At 52.3% G+C, this 16,536-nt stretch overlaps 5 protein-coding genes across 5 annotated transcripts; 1 reads left to right on the top strand and 4 right to left on the bottom strand.

Moving 5' to 3' along the window:
* Window positions 1-37: 37 nt before the first annotated feature.
* DL89DRAFT_291646 (DNA repair helicase) lies at window positions 38-6,664 on the bottom strand (the record flags this gene model as incomplete). The annotated part of the gene is made up of 5 exons (XM_040890219.1): window positions 38-649; window positions 2,234-3,394; window positions 4,037-4,171; window positions 4,208-4,274; window positions 4,308-6,664. 5 exons carry the CDS (start codon window positions 6,662-6,664, stop codon window positions 38-40), a joined length of 4,332 nt encoding a protein of 1,443 aa, XP_040745913.1.
* A 2,474-nt stretch (window positions 6,665-9,138) lies between these two features.
* Window positions 9,139-10,356, top strand: DL89DRAFT_256108 (uncharacterized protein; the record flags this gene model as incomplete). The annotated part of the gene is made up of 3 exons (XM_040885409.1): window positions 9,139-9,255; window positions 9,311-10,260; window positions 10,338-10,356. 3 exons carry the CDS (start codon window positions 9,139-9,141, stop codon window positions 10,354-10,356), a joined length of 1,086 nt encoding a protein of 361 aa, XP_040745912.1.
* A 129-nt stretch (window positions 10,357-10,485) lies between these two features.
* Window positions 10,486-11,892, bottom strand: DL89DRAFT_113669 (uncharacterized protein). Its single transcript, XM_040883139.1, has 2 exons — window positions 11,762-11,892; window positions 10,486-11,673 (listed from the first exon to the last, which is right to left on the bottom strand). Exons 1-2 carry the CDS (start codon window positions 11,783-11,785, stop codon window positions 10,510-10,512), a joined length of 1,188 nt encoding a protein of 395 aa, XP_040745911.1. The 5' UTR covers window positions 11,786-11,892; the 3' UTR covers window positions 10,486-10,509.
* Window positions 11,893-12,215: 323 nt separating this feature from the next.
* DL89DRAFT_266064 (uncharacterized protein) lies at window positions 12,216-13,593 on the bottom strand. The gene has a single exon (XM_040886954.1). It carries the CDS (start codon window positions 13,477-13,479, stop codon window positions 12,346-12,348), a length of 1,134 nt encoding a protein of 377 aa, XP_040745910.1. The 5' UTR covers window positions 13,480-13,593; the 3' UTR covers window positions 12,216-12,345.
* A 935-nt stretch (window positions 13,594-14,528) lies between these two features.
* Window positions 14,529-15,434, bottom strand: DL89DRAFT_291643 (uncharacterized protein; the record flags this gene model as incomplete). The annotated part of the gene is made up of 1 exon (XM_040890218.1): window positions 14,529-15,434. One exon carries the CDS (start codon window positions 15,432-15,434, stop codon window positions 14,529-14,531), a length of 906 nt encoding a protein of 301 aa, XP_040745909.1.
* Window positions 15,435-16,536: the final 1,102 nt, after the last annotated feature.

The following is a 16,536-nucleotide window of genomic DNA, read 5'->3' as shown; positions in this document are numbered from 1 at the left end:
ATATCCCGGTTTCATTTTAAAGAAAAATATAGTCCGTTTAGAATGTCCGGGACCGCCAGTCCGCTATCTCGTCTATGTCACTCATGTCTGAATCTGACCCACTTGATGCCGCATCAGCCTGCTCCTCGTTCGTTTCTATCTGGCTCACGTCCATTTCCTTTAATCCCTCTTGAATGACTGCTCGCATCTTGGCCAGTCTCTGTGTCCTTGCCTTCCACTCCCGGTCCTTGCGGTCTAGCTCGTCGATTGCCGACTTTTGCATATCTGCCTCATCGGTCGTGCGCACAAGGCTATTCTCTTCGGCGAGATCGGCTATCTCCGCCTCAAAGCTGGCCAGGTCCTTTGCCAGGTCCTTCTTTTGCTCGACACGTATCTGGCCAACAGAGGTTTTTGTCTCTGCAGCTTTTTGCTCGGTTGCGCTGTCAAAGAACCCCGCGGGCAGAGCAGGCTGGTCATTTGGTTTCTCGTCGTCCATTTGGACATCTGGGTCTTCTTCTGCCCCATCTACCTCAGGCTCTACTCCAGCATCAAAGAACCCTGCAGGTAGGCCATTGGCCTCGTCAGCTTGTTCCTCTGCCTCTCCTTCATTCTTTGGTTCACTCTCGTCCTCGCTGCCGTCACTACCATATTCGACAAGTGACAGGGCTGACTGTTGTTCTGTAGGTGTGTCAACTTTCAACCGCTTTACTTCAGTTGCCACCTCCTTTACGTCATCTGTATCTGGAAGTGGTCGTTTTGATCGTGTGGGCTCGTTGTTGGTGGGTTGTTTCGGTAGTGGAACTGGCCGTGCTTTGCTTTGTGCCTGTTGACGTTTCTTTTGCTCTCGCGCTTTTCGAAGCAGGTCCCGTGCAGAATTTTTTACCATGATGTGTTGGCAGAATGTGAAAGTAACGTGGGTGTATATGAAAAGCACAAAGGAATAGCCAGGTAGATAATTTCTAGTTTGATTATGTACTACTCTTAGTGACCCATGGATATTATGGTGTTGTACGTGATGTGATTTGGTGTGCTGTGGTTATTGCTGCAATACCAAACTCTGGTTTGCTGTGGAAAACGCTAACTTCTAGCTGCTTTTGATGATATACAGAACGGTACCAGTACCATACATATCCTAGGCAGTATCAAACAACAGCGGAGCCCCCGCCCCATTCCATCTGACGTACGTCCTCTCGTGCTCTTCCTCATAGACAACATTGGGAAGAACAACTCCCAACTCACAGCTATCGATTATCGGCCTTCCTGTTGCCCCCAGCCGGCCCCAGCATGGATATGCGAAGTTGTGGCAGCCCACGTATACCCATCTGTGGTGTAATGGACAGACCCTGCTGCGTGGGTTGCAAATCGGAATAGGGGCTACTAGACATGCGGTGACTTTGGTAAAGTCGATATATCTCAAGTGCTTAACGACCTCATGTGGCATATTCAAATTAAGTAGTGCTTGTCCCAGCGACATGCTAAATTCGGTCACGAGCTGGAGAATGCCGATTTCATATGAGGGTTCTGAACAAACAAGACATTCTGAATGGCACCCCATTTTGACAGTCTCAGATCAGCCAAGTCCACCACCAGCCACATATAACTTACATAGTACAGCAGTATAAGCTTGGAGTTCATACCAGGATGCACGGGGCTAACAGTAATCCGTACACCATCACTTTCCAGCCGCTATTGCCCTGGGCTCTCTCTCTGTAGGTCATAGTTTTTGACAAAGATGACCTCAGTACCCATTAGAAACCTTCGCTGCACTCGATCCATGTCTACTTGAGATGCTGCCACCACAACTTCACACAGCAAGTGTGCTTTCACAAGACTGTCAAACGTGACTATGGTGCCATCTGGGGCATTTTCGACTTGTAAATGAGTGATGTGGATTCCTCTGTCAGGAAATTCGATAGGAGGTAGCAGCAGTGGGTTGAACACATAACTATCTTCTGAATTTACACTCATCTCGTCGTCAGTGACAACTATAAGCGGAACTGGATTGTACGTTGAATTGACCAAGTGCTGGGTCACATTTGTGCCATAAGCTTCTTTTGGATGAGTATTTCTTACTTGGCAGTGAATGGCAACGACTGTTAAAGGCGATATTTCGATACACATATGCCATACTAGTAACAGCTAATGTTCCGACCTTGGTTCCCTGGATGCATCGACATATATTGTAACTCCGAAGCATCTACGCACTATCTCGAAGACACGGTATATCCCCGTAGTTATATGGCTCCCAGTCTACATCAAACGAAAGTGGAACCCTGACACCATTCCACATGGCATGTGTATGCCCAGCCTCAACAGAGTAGCTGATATCTGGGATGACGACGCCCAGCTCGTAGTTGTTAATGTTGGGCCGCGATGTATCCTTCGGCCGGCCCCATGCCCCTTGTGTAAAGTTGTGGCTGCCCAGGTAGACCCACCCATGGTCTTGTGCCCTGCCCAAGCGCGCCATAATGACCTTGGCATGGGTGGCGACCCGCGGGGAAGAGGCCCTGATCTTATACAACCGGTCTCTGGGGAACGAGGGGTTAATGTACATGCTTCGCATAAACACCAGGCTGCTGCGGCTCTGGCTCTCGTATCTAAATTGCTGTGCCTGGTCCTCTGTATGGAACCCGATATATACACGCACGGCGCTTTTATCCATATACCATCTGGACATGCTGTTCAGCGACTGGGGATCTGGCCCCTGCGCGCATTTATAAAACACCGTCAGGTATTGTTCAGTAATGGCACTCATCGAGGTTCCGTACACATACAGGTTCAAGCTGGCATTGTCGACAGCCGGCATATGCGGCTTCATTTTATGCACAACCTGGGCTAACCGGCTGATTCCGTAGTGTGTCGAATGGTCGGTGCTGCGCCGGTAGCTTGTCGGCACAGAGGCAACGAGGTGCACGGTGACCTTGCGAAAATCAATATAATTCAATTGCGCAGCTGCTTGGCTTGGCACGCTCAGGTCCAAAAGCACCTCCGTCAGTGATATCCCAAACTCGGTTGTAGGCTGGGGCTGGTTGGGCGTATATGGCAGGTCCTGGATAAACAAAATGTTTTGGATTATACTCCAGTCAACCGGGATAAGGTTTGCTGAGCCTACCACCAATCGCACATGCGTGTCATAGAACAGCAGCATGAACTTCGAATGCACAATAGGGTACATCTGCCGGGGGTTGAATTCCGGGTGAACTATCGTCAACATTCCACGGTCAAACTGCATAGCCCCTCTGTGCTCTGTCTTCGGATTGTAGTTCTCAACCAGCACGATTTTTGTCTCTGACCTAAACTTGCCGGTTAGCCATTCCATATCCACAACATAGGCTGAGAGGATGGCCTTGCGCAGCTTCTCGGGCTGTACCAAAGCTTCGAATGTAATCATGTCGTCGCTAGCTGATCGCTTATCCTGCAAGTGCGTGGTACGGACGGTTCCGTAGGGATAACTGAGCAATGGAGTAGCCGACAGCCGACCCTGTTTGCCCGTGTCAGGCAGGATATCCTCAGCCTCAGAACCACTGTCAGAAGTGTCATCAGAAGATATAGCAATTACATCATCATCACCGTCATCGATATCGGAAGTATCGGAGATGGAAATAATGCTATTCGCTGCCCCTGCTTCGCCATTTAAGCATGAGGTTGATCGTGTGTTGAGGTAGGGTGTAGCTCCACGCTCTCTATCGTTGTCCATGTTGTTTGGCATTGCGAATAACTAAAAGATAGGCGGTATGAATATGTGATGAAGTAATTTCTGAATAACTGGTGTGAATACTGAGAGCTGAAAACCGATGTGGTGTGGTCACCACAACTGCTCCAGTCGAACAATTATGCGACATAGCCGATCGTGGGCGATGAGTCTGTACAACTACCGGTCTAGGCTACATCCCAAGCAATCGAGCAAGCCATAAAAACAGGTACCGGGTCGCTCTAGGAGTGGCCCTGATAGGATTCATCCATAAATGCCATTGCATCTAGTGGACACTAATGCTATGGAATCGATTGCTATTCAGTGCGAGAAATCTTGTCGGAAAAAGGCAGCAATTCGAGCGACAGCCGGCCCAAATGGCATGTGCTCGACCTTCTGCCCTGGCTGAGTGCTCGAGTGGGCCATCCATGACGGCAGCTTGCTGGAAATCCTGCTATCTGCATACCTGCTGTCCAAAAACACGATTGCAGCATAGTCATTCTTGTGCCGAATCGCCCGCCCAATAGACTGGTTTACGGCCCTCATACACAACGACTCGTACAGCTCTCGCCCGCGCGGACCCATCTTCCCTGCCGCCACCCCACTTGGTGCTGTGTTCGCGGGTTCCCCCATTGACTCGTAGAAGGCAATGCGCTCGGCGAGCTCTGGTGAGGCAAGGTTAGGGAACGGCACGCCGATCATGACGACAGCACGGCCCAGGTCATCGCTGAAATTAATGCCTTCGCTGAGCTTGCCGCCAACCACGCTCAGCAGAACTGCACCAGTGGACCCCGGTGCATGTACGCGCTTCATGTAATTTGGCAGCATGTCCTGGAGATTCGCAGAATGCGACTCGCAGAACACCGGCTTTTTCCTCTCGATACGCTGGATGATCCCGTGCTTTGTCCATTCGGCAAACATTTTCCCCAGCAGGGCATACGATGGGAAAAATGCGACCACCCCAGCCGGGATCACATTGCATAGGCTTGCCAGTGCCAGGCCGGCATCGCGGATCCGCACCATATCTGACTGGTCCTGGAACGTAAATCTCATCGGCTGGCCCGTCGGACCGCTGTCCACCACCAGCTCCTTGATGTGCGAGCGAGCGACCACATGCTCCCATGCAAACAACCTCGCGCTATGTGGGTCAAGCTTCTTCCGGTGCTCATCAGCAATATCCTCAGTTGACATACGCCGGATATCAGGGAGCAGCTGTTCGACGATGTCCGTAGCTGGCTTCATGGTGCCACCAGCCAAGATCACTGCGCGTGCCTCCCTGCGAATCTCGCCAAAGGCCTCAGACGGATCTAGCAGCAGGTACTTGAGCTCGACTGTGGGCTTGTCTTTAGCCAGTGTACGCACAACAAGACGGGCCCCGGTCCGGTCCGGTCTCCCAATGCACTCCATGAACGCCTCAAGCGACGCAATCCCCGAAGCTGGCGCAGACAAAATGGCTGGTTTGTCGCTGCCAGCCGTCTCCATCGACTCCACCCTCCCCCGCTTTGGTGCAGCCTGGAGTTCCTCCAAATGGCGCCTATCAGAAAACATGTTCAGCTTGCGCCCTAGCTTGCTTTCGCGCAGATACCGGTCGATCTTGTACACATTTATGTGGTCTGCATGTGCGCGCTGCAAAAAGTCGTTCACTGACAGGACACTGGTCGACTCCCCACCACTGGCAACCCCATGCATGTACTTGCGCAGCGCCTTCAGCAGCGCCAGTGTCTGGCGGATGTACACGGTGTTGCTGCCTTTGAGGCGGCGCCAGTACTTTGAAAAGTACATCTGCACCATCTCCTCAAGCCCCGCAACAGTGTGCAGGTCGATTGTGACCGAGTGGATGGCGAGGATGGTGTCCACCAGATTGTGCGCCTCGTCAACAATCACCACATGGTCTTTGAGCGATACACCCATGGACTCGCGCGCGCTCTTGGACAGCAGCATATTATACGGCAACGCTACGACCTGCGCCGCACGCACGGCATTCCGCGATCCATAGTACGAGCAAACACCAGCCCTCCTCCCCTCCTTTGCCAAATCCTCAATGTCCATGATTTTGCTTCCGATTGAGTCCTTGAAATCAAGCATCGGCGTCTGCAATGCTGGTAGGAATGGACACCGCCTCTTCTTTGGGTTCTGCTGCATCTCCAGACACCGCTCGTTAATTGGATGGACGGCTTTGCAGCCATGGCGTACCGAATCGTTAATGCACAGCTGCCAGCGCGAGCCCAGCGATACGCATTTGACACCCCGGCGGGCAAACTCGGTGCGCCTGATTTCGCCGACAAACTGCTGTAGCTGCGAGTGCGTGCGTGAGGCATAGTAGATTTTGGTCACATTCGGCTCCTCGGGCGGCCCACCATCGCCCCCATTGTCACTGAGGTCAGATTCGTCGGAGCTGTCGAAATACGGCTTGTTCTCCGCCCGCTGTTGCAGCAGCCTGCGCACATTGTCCGAGTACCGGACCTCGCTGTCATCGACATTGTCCTCGGTCGGCTTCCTGGCCATGTCGTCGCTATAGTACGCATCAACAACAAGCTCGCTATCACTATCCACCTCCGTCTTGCGCTTCAGCCCAGCCGTGCTATTGCCAGCGATATGTCGGTAATTCGACCTCCGCTGCATTGCCTGCTCCTGACTGCGCACTTTCTTCACCCAACTATCGTACTTGTCGCCGGCATCCCCATTATTGCTTTGGTTGAGCCGCTTGCGCTCAAACTCGACCACCCATGCAGGCGCGTCGGTGGCTGGTAATTCTCTGGCGGGCGGGCGCTCTGAGTTGTGCTGGAGCCATGTGAGCGCGCCGCAGATAATGCTGAGCGACTTGCCGGTGCCGGTGGGGCTTTCGAATATGCCGAAATCGCCGTTCTCGATTGTCTCGAATAGCCGTCTCATGAAATCAAGCTGGATGTCATAAGGGGTCATGGGGAACGAGTATTCTTTGGCTGTCTGCGGTGTCGGCAGACGCCCGTCCGCCAATGCTGGCTCGGTTGGCATGTTGAGAAATAATTGAAATTTAATTTTACAAAGGATCGATTTTTCTACAATGTAATTTTCCAAGCTGCTAGCTATTATACGCGATAGCTCGGGCGTAGTACATTTTGGATCCCAGCCCCAAGCTTATCTGCAATATGGTTCCCTTCATTTGATTATTCATGGCTTTGCAACATTGGCCTCCCAGATAATCCTCGGTGCATACAGTATTCTTCTCTCTCGCTTCACAGCTACATTATCGAGATATTCCTCGATGACAAATGGCTGTTTGCCATGTCACAAGTGCGTATTCTCCATATTTGCCAGCACCCAGTATTGAATAGAATGCAAGTGGCAGATCGCATTGTGCTTTCCAAAAGTAGGAGTGCACGTCCTCCCATGCGCCTTCCCTCCTTTCCAAGCCAAAAGCAGGAAGAAATAGGCCATCTGAAGCAACGACACTGTGGCAAAAGAGTCTACAAGCTAAGCCTGAGGGATCAAGTAGGTATGTCATGAGCTGTAGCTATTGTCGGTACTCACAAATACATGCGGAACTACCTCCAATACCCGCTCGGTCAGTTCCGAAAAAAGGAAAAGGAAAGAAAAGAGGAAAGAGGAAAAGAAGAGAAGAGAAAAGTGATTGCATGAATGCGCTGCCAAGACCTAGGAGGCGCTCTTGTCTAGTCACCTGAAACAAAAAGATTTTTCTCTCTCAATACCATTGAACATGCTGGGCCCAAGTGCAGTTGGTATGGAAATTCAAAAGGAGACAAGTGCATCCTCCATGAATGCGATTTGGAGGCGCGCCTCATTTTATTCACCAAGTACTTTGTCCTGCCCATTGCATGAATAGAACAAGTAGCAAAACATCCTGCTTGTAAAGCCATGGGGAGTCTTCGCCACATTCATGCACCATGTGTCCCTTGAAGGATCACTCCTCTGCTACATCTCAAGCATTCGCCGGCTGCATCCCCATTTTTCTTCATGACTCGCCATGGCGGGTACTAGATAAACGATTTCCGTGTTTTTGTTTTCGTTTGTTTGTTTGGTAGAGGAACAAACCCGCTGCCGGGCATGTGGTTCCTATATATCGCATGGTCACCTCGGCTTTAGTCGGGATTTCATCGCTTTCTGTTGTTTTCCGCCTACCCCCTGTCACACATACACTGAGGGTAAGGGTATAGATAGGTGAGGCTTGACTCCCCTTTTTCGTATATAGACCAACAGCTGCCTTTGCCCTCTCAACCCTAGACATTCCTTCTCCGACTCAAGTCCGGCCCTTTAGATTAACTATCTCTTGTATTTTTAATTCCTCCTTTTCACTTTTTCTGTCTAGCATTAATTACGCCGGAATCGAACTGGCTCCTGGCTGATCGAGAAATAAACGATATTGGGTTCTTCTAGGTCCTCCCCCTCTCTGGAGATTACTCCCTGATATTACTTTGGATCTTGACTATTTGAATTTCCCCGTTTTGCAAAAAGCGACCAGGGTATATATATCCATTTTTGGCTCCCTCCGGGACATTGTTCACTCACTCACTTGGACTCGTTAAACCTCAATTCAGTTTCTATCTACAACACTATCGGATACACTTTTATATCGCTATGCCCAGCATGCCCTTCACACAAAAACAGCACCTTGGAAAACAGATCATGCGCACGTGCCGCGACTACCCGCCACCCCCCAGACCGCCCATCATGTTTGAGTAGAACTGCAGATACTCATGGTGTGGGGGGAAGCACGCTGGCCATCTCCTCTCCCCCCGCTTTGGTAAAAGAAATGTCTTCATGTTTGTGTATATTTTTTTAAAAAAAAATCTACATCACAATTAACGCACTAGCCATCCATGGCATGATGATCCACGTCTTTGTCTCCAGAAGGGTATCATAAGCGCAGACACTTGCGAATGTTAATCAAGCCCAGCGTTCCAGCCTAAGACATCCATTCCAAGTCAGCAAGGAGCCACCCTGGCTATGGCGGGACAAAGCGATAATATCCGTCTTTAAGGAAAACACCCAATGTTTGAACCCAAGGGGGCAGGAAACGCGGTCGTGTAGACACTCATTCTGGGGCCGACTAAAATAGGGTGTATGTGCCTAGTACCTGGCATCTGTTAATTGCGATGTCAGCTAATTGGAGGACGGAGTTATGAATAGCGCCAATTTTGGTCAATGGGCGATTGTGGACTACGTCTATTTAATTGCGCATTTACGTGCTAGTTTCCATCGGCACCTCTTGAGGTAGTAGAAGACGACAGTGGGCAGAACCCCAAATCAGACAATACACCAACCCTTAACCATACTTTGACTAATCGCCCCACATACAACAAGAGGAGAAAGGGCTTTTACTTCTTGCTACCCAATTTCCAGAACAGCGTATTCCATTCACCAGCATTTCTCAAAAAAAAAAAAAAAAAAAAACTCTGCAAAGATAAGGCAGAAGCTAAAAAGGGAGCAAGGATGCGACGCGCAGTAACAAATAGGCGGCCAAAGCACACATGGGCATTAGATCAGATGCGCAGCGCCGCGCAGTCGCTGCAAACCGACAGCGGCCCAACCCAGGCACCGCTAGCAGCGCCAATTTCTGCGCTCCGGCAAATGGTCCAAAGCAGCCCGTATGTGCAGCAGCTGACCAGCGGCCAGCGCACATGCAACTACACACATCTGCAGCTGCCGCGGGACCTGCGTCTGCGGATCAAGCCCAAGCTCCACCCGACCACAGGGCGGCCGCAGCTGACAGTCGACGAGCTGGAGGGCCATTCGCGCGTGGCGACCAAATCCACATACCTGCCGATATCCGCCCGGCATTTGCATCAGGCGCTGAATGACCCCTTGTGCTATAGAATGGCGTCGGGGATCGGAGCCGTGCGTCCCGATATCGTAGAACATGCAGGCAAGGTGTTGCAGCTGCGGATCCTGTCGGCTATGCACCGCATGCATCTGCAGTTCTCGCAGCACGCCAATCCGCCTGCGCCGCTGGTTATTCCAGAGAAAGGCACGACATTTGGGCAGCCGAGGTCGCGACTGGATGTGATTAGAATGGAGGTCGATGGGCGGGTTCAGCGCCAGGACGCCCGGTGGCAATGCATGTATCCGCTGGTGGAACTGCCGCAGTCCCATAGCATTGACTGCGTTTTGCCGGCAGCAGGGCTACAATGCATAGTGCGGTTGCCGCCGCCGTTGCCATATACACGGCTGGCCATCAGCGACCAGCCGTTGTCGGTGTCGTCGGAGGCCATGGCGAAGAAGGTCTGGAAGACCCTGCGCAAAATGCATGGAAACTACGAACCGATCGAGTATGATGTTTTGGCGCAAATTGACTGGCTTGCGGTGCAGATTGCCGGGCGGCCAGAGCCGCACAATGAGCCGACGCTCAGCATGCAGGCGCTGGAGCAGCTGTATCACTGGCTGCCGGTGCTCACCCCGGGGCTGCATGTTGATGGACCAGTAAACCACAAGGGCAAGCGGGGGAAGAAGCTGCGGGCCATAGATAAACAGCCGGAGAATGCGTGGCCCAGGCCATTCAGATCAGAGACACAGCTCACGTATCAGTTTTCGCTGGCCGAGCCAGGGCTCAAGTACGCCCATGTTGATGGCGCCAGAACCAAGGCGGTGCCGGTGTATGATGGCGAGCGGATGTTTGGCAGGGAGATTGCTTCGACTGTTTTGCCGTGGCTGCTGGCCGCACGCGTGTCAGGAAAGGCTCGGCAGGGTGACCCAGATGTGCCGCATCGCGATATCGGAGTGGTGGCTTTGCCGTGCACAGCGGACATGGCTGCGCAGCTGCACAGACTATCAATGTATGCAGCGACAGAAAAGTAAAAAAATGATATTCAGAATAACCACCAGTCGAGCACTATTAGCTTTTCTCACATACGCTTTCCTTTGCGCTTGACAGGCGACATGGTCTGCTTTTCGGGCTTGGTCGGCGTCTCCGGCGGCAGATCATTCTGGGGCTCTTGCTGGGCACTGGGATGCTCATCGTCAGCCTCCGCTGCCTTGTCATTGTCGGACTGGGAGCCAGCAGGCCTTGCTTCCTGCCTTGGCTTCTTCTCGCGCCTGCTCTTCCTGACGGGGCTGGCCTCGTCGTCCTCCATATACTCATAGTCGACCGCTTCCTCCTCCATTGGCTCGCCGTCCTTGTCCGAGTAGAACTCGTCAACCACATCGGATCTCCTGCGCTGCTCATCCAGGGCTCGGCGGCTCGGATTGAACTTTCCGCATTTGGGACACGAATACTGAATCACATCGACTTCATCCGGCAGCACCAGGCCGTTGTGGGCAAAGCAGTGCCGGCAAATGAGCGCATACTTGTCCTGCGGACCCATATCGCCCACAAGCCCTTCAACCAGCTTGTCGAGCCACGGCCGCGGCTCTGACCCGGTTCGTGGTGGCTGGGCAGCCTGGGTGCGCACTACGCCGGATGCTACGGGCTGGAACACAGGCTGCGGTACCGTCGCCATGGCATTGCCGCCCATACTGGCTGCCTGGGCATTGCGCATGGCCATCAGGCCGTTGGCTGGCTGCGATTTCCCACGGCCAGCCAGCGGTGATGCCTGCGGCGAGCCAGCGGGCGCTGCCGGCTCTGTGCGCCGCCTGGCCTCTGGCTGCCCTCTGGCGGCGGAGCTGTACCGGTCAACCAATGTCTTTGTGGAGTCGTATGCGGTTTTCTTTTTCAGCTCGTCGACCCGCTCATTGATTTCCTGGCGCAGTTTCTTTATCTGCCTTTCATACCCCGATACAGCCCGCCTTCCTACCATCCGGATCGCATAGTTGCCGTAGTAGATTATAAATGGGCCTAGTAGCACTGCCAGGCAGTGCTGCGGGAAATTCAGTGCCTGCGAGTCGTGGCGCTCCGGGAACACGTACAGAATGAATCCCAAAAGGTACCCGATCCACGCTATGGATGTGTATGTGAGCCAGAACTGCGACCACCCAGACGTACGGTCCAGCGACTGCTGCCGCTGCTTCTCCGTGCGCTTCAGGTCCTGCTCCAATCCCCCTAGGATCTTTTCAAAGTCCTCGTCCTTCTTCTATCCATATTTCCCAAGCCTTTTAAGAAATTAGCAAAGCTCCTACTCACCCTCCTCCCCACGGGAGGTATTAGTGCGAAACTCTTACCTTTAAAAACGAAAACAGCCCCATGTTCTCCTTCCCTCCCTTTAGAAGTGTGCTAAATTATGCGAATGCAAATAAAAAGGTAAGATAATAGCAGAGGTGACAAGAGGCGAGAGACGAGAGACGAGAGAAGAGCCCGCGGAATAAGTGCTGGAAATTCTGTAAAAAAGGAGACCTGCGAGGGCTTTGCCCTGCTGACTGCCCCCTTCCGCTGGGTTTCTCACCACAATGTGCCAGCACTTCAAACAGCATACAAGCCGCCGAGTTCTGTCATGCCAGCAATGCAGTTTCGAAATCGCTGATTTGATTGATCAGGGCTGAGCTGATGCTGGGGCTTTGGCTGCATCAGTGGCTGCATTCGGCGTTCCTGGGCGAATATTGACACCAGAACAATCACGTGGCTTGTTCCAAGGCGCCGGTGTTTACACGCAAAAACTCTTGAGCAAAATGAAATGAGGGACAACAAAAATGCATTAATTAACAGGAGACAAACGGGCATACACATCGGGTCTTTCACCTACAGGCTAGCACGTGTTGGACAAAACCAAAAAAGAGGCGAGGTTCTTTTGGCTGCTGCTGTATTTCATTCAACGGAAATGGAGGCCGTCCATCCATGCGACAACCTTGGGCAGAGTCCGGCTCATCGGACGATTGACCACCATGGAATCGACGCTGTTTGCATTCCTGTCGCTTGCCACATAATAGCCCTTCTCCAGGCACTCCTCATCGGCAGCAACCGGCATTGGCACGGAAACATACGGGCTGGTGCGCATCTGTGGTTTCTCGCTGTCAGACATGGCCATCGTTGGAGCATCAGCCGGCGACTGCTCAAACAATTCTTCAATATCGTCCTCACTACCCTCCTGCACCCGGTCATACACGTACTCGGACGCTCTTTTCGCCGGCCCTGTGATTGGCAGCGCGCTATTCGTGCTGTACGAGTGTCTGCCCGCAAGCATATCGCGGAGCAGAATTGCCCGGTCCAGCGCACCGTAGTACGCGTGGTGGACGAAATACGTCAGAATTATCGCCAAAAGCACGTCTATCGAGTAGTGGTAGCGCACGGCCAGCACACTGAGAATGCCCGCGATAGTGTGAATTGCGCTATAGGCAATAAATGCCCAGTGCCGGGCGTACCGCGTCCAGAACAGAAACGAAATGACCAAAATCGTTGTGTGGCCAGAGAAAATCTTGTCAGTGCACGCACCCACCTCACCCGTAAAACTCCCAGGAATGTGCGCCAGCAATTCGTTTGTATCCTTGGGCAGCACCGGCACGCACCCCTTGATAGACGGCGGCATCGTCGTCAGCGAGATGGTAATCGACCGCAGAAAATACAAAACCCCCATCATCCACGCTACACGCCGCAGGAGCACCAGCTTCGCTTGCCACCCGCGCGCCATTAGCATGCAGCCGACTACGCTGAACAGACCTGCTGTATTTACAAGCGCATCTGACACCCACCCCTGCGGCACAAACGGCAGGTTGTCTAGCAGAATGTCCCGCAGCGGCTGGTTGTCCACCGAGGGATGCGGGGGTGGAGGTCCTCCTCTACCATGGCCATGGTGTCCATCTGTGTACCACCGCCACCATCGCATGTCGGACCACTGCTGGCATATTGTCATCCAGGCCACTATTACCACCAGCACCACCCATGCGAGAATCGTGTGCAGTGCCTCACGCGCAAATAGCCGCCTTGTCGTCTCGCTGATATGGAACATTATTAATGATATACAAAACTTATAGACAGAATGGTGTAGCAGTAGGTGTATCAGTTGGTTTGGGGGAATAGAGTAATGTGGATTGCTGAAGGAGATGGAGAAGGGGAAGGCGTCAATAAAAGAAAGGGCAGGCTGCTTCAAAGCGCAAAAGCCATCGACATTTATTAGGCCTTCACCGGCAACCTGAAATGCTAGCAAGATAAAAAATAAACTGCCATGTTCCTTGTTTTCTCGTTCAGCCGAGCCCATTGAAAAGGGGCCACAGCGTTTGTCGTATTTTTATCTTCTTTTGTGGGCAGCGAGCTGCTCAACAGAAAGGTGGGAGAGGGGATCTCCCCCTTTTCGGTCTATTTTTTCTAGGCAACTACAATCTGTGATGTTTGGCAGAAAGTGTGCTTTGCTGATTTATTGCCAGAACTGCCCAAAAATATAAAAAAATCTGCATATCTTCTCGCTTTTGTGCAGTCGACAACCCGTCACTGCAGCATGCGATTCTTTTTCTGCAGATCCCCGCCTAGCTCCCCTCCAGCACATTCATTGGGGGGAGAGGAACATGGCGAATGGTCCATGAACCTATTTGCTTGTCGGTTCTTAAATAAGCGCGGGCTGCGGGGATAGGTCGCAACGGGCAGGATCCTTGTTGATGGGGGCTCACTCCGAGTCAGGCCGGATGAGGCTGGGAGGCTTTGTTCACAGAGCGTGCCAAGCACTTGGCAGCTCCACTTTACTGTTCTGTAGCGACAAAATGCGTGATGCATGCAAGAGTGCTGCCCATCCACTGCAGCCAAGTGCGATACATGGTTACACCGAGGCGCCAGCTACCTGCCAGCCCCTCCTTATCGTGTCTTTTCGGCCTGCCTTGCACATAAACGCCCTAGTCATGAGCCTGTTCCTGCCATTTGCCCACCATCACGTGGCGTTTACCGATCATGCGCAAATCGATGCTCCTGAATACAAAAGCGAGAATTTATTGGGAGAAGAGCGTCGCAAGTTTCAGCCAAGTAGAATAATTAGCAACAGTAAGAGACGAAGGGGCCACATGTATTTGTTCATCGGAACTGAAGACCGTCCATCCAGGCGACAACCCGTGGCAGTGCCCGGCTCATCGGACGATTGACAGCCATTAGATGTATGCTGTTTGCGTCCATGCGCCCTGGCTTGTAATATTCAGTATCAAGACACTCCTCATCAGCTGCAGCTGGCACAGTCACGGCTATATGCGTAGCCAATCTTACTCGGCGCAGCATCTTCTCGGGGCTGGCCGGCGGTTGCTCGAATTGCTCACCAGCGCTGTCGTCATTTTCCTGCACCCGGCTATACGCATGCTCAGATGACTCTTGGCCAACATGCGAAGCCAACGACATGCTGCCTGTGCTGCTGCTGCTGCTGCTGCTGGCGGAATCCTGTGCACCGCTGTCGTTTGATACTACAATCCGATGCAGAATCGCCCTGTCCAGAGACGTGTAGTAAACGTGGTGAACGAAGAACGCCAGCACCATCGCCAAAAGCACATCTATCGAGTAGTGGTATCGCACAGCCAGCACACTAATCATTCCTATGACTGTGTGGATGGCGCTGTAGGCAATGAACGCCCAGTGCCGGGCGTACCGCGTCCAGAACAGAAACGAAATGGCTAGAATTGCCGTGTGGCCAGAAAAAATCTTGTCCGTGCAAGCCGATATCTGGCCAGACATGCTTCCAGGAATATGCGCCAGCAGGTCATGTGTATCCTTGGGCAGCACCGGCACACACTCCTTCAGCGATGGTGGTAGTGTGGTCAGCGAGATGGTAATCGACCGCAAAAAATACAGCACAGCCATCATCCACCCAATCCGCCGAATAAGCACCAGCTTTGCTTGCCATCCTCTGACCATCAGACTACAGCCGACCGCGCACACCAGTGCCGCCGAGTTAACAAACGCATCCGACACCCACACTTGCGGCACAAATGGCATAATTTCAAGTACCAGGTCTCGCAGTGGATGGGCAGTGACTGCCGTATCTATTCTGTTGCTGCTGTGTCTATGGTGCTCGCTCATACGCCAACTCCACCACCGCATGTCAGACCACTGCTGGCAAAGAGTCATCCAGGCTACTACGGATAGCAACACTGTCCATGCGAGAATTGTATGTAGCACCTCGCGCACAGCTAGCCGCCTGGTTGTATCGCTGGTACCGAGCATCGCAATGAATATATAGTGCCTAAGTAGTAAAGTGAGAGAAAATATTTAGATGAGAGGCTCATTCTGGCAAAAAACCAAAAGCTCATATGCCGCATCCTCGCTATTAAAAGACTTTTCTGGCACAACAGGCCGTTCTTGGCTAGTTAGATGCCCTCCCATGCCTTGGACAATATGTAGCTTAGCTGACACGGGCCAGCTAGAGAGAGGTTGATGAATCGCCCTCTTTGTCCACCGGTCATTTTTCTATCCAAAGGCACATAGGTTGAGAAGGGGGAGCAAGCACCACACCATGCTAAATTCGCCCTTGTCCTCTTTGCCAAGCAACCTTTCTGTCGGTCAGGACATCAACGATTATCCGAATTTTTTGTGAAAGCACTGCTCGCTGTTTTCAAATTCCCAGCCCGTGTGCCCGCTGCCCCACCATACGTCCATTGGAGGGACGATCCCAACACCCCCTCTTCTTGGCGCGATGCATAGAACTGCATGCGTATTCCTTCCGCGTTCGACGACTGAGGGCAGGCGGTGAAAAAATAACAAACAAAATAAATCAAGACACCCAGGCTTTTATTGCCACCCGCTCTTTCCACCGGTGGCATATGCCTGCTGTTGGCAAAGAATAAAGCTCGAATATGCCCAGCAGAGGCGCCTGGCTAGCTAAGCATGCGGGAGGAAAGCACAGACATCCCTTAGCAAACAATAGAAAAAAGCGCGGCGGTCCGAAAGAACCTTCCATCAAGCTCACCTGGATAGCTGAGCAGAGTGCACAATAAACAGAGGCCCTGGCATAGCAGGTGCGGGAAAAAGCCATGTATGTGCGGTGCGGAGTTGGCAGAGTTGACAGAAAATATGGAACATTCTATCCTTTAAACCCCTG

The sequence above is a fragment of the Linderina pennispora genome (genome assembly GCF_002104995.1).
Source record: "Linderina pennispora strain ATCC 12442 chromosome Unknown DL89scaffold_3, whole genome shotgun sequence".
Taxonomy (NCBI): Eukaryota; Fungi; Kickxellomycota; class Kickxellomycetes; order Kickxellales; family Kickxellaceae; genus Linderina; species Linderina pennispora.
Note: the sequence above shows the minus strand (reverse complement) of the source record. Positions and strands in the feature narration are given on the sequence as shown.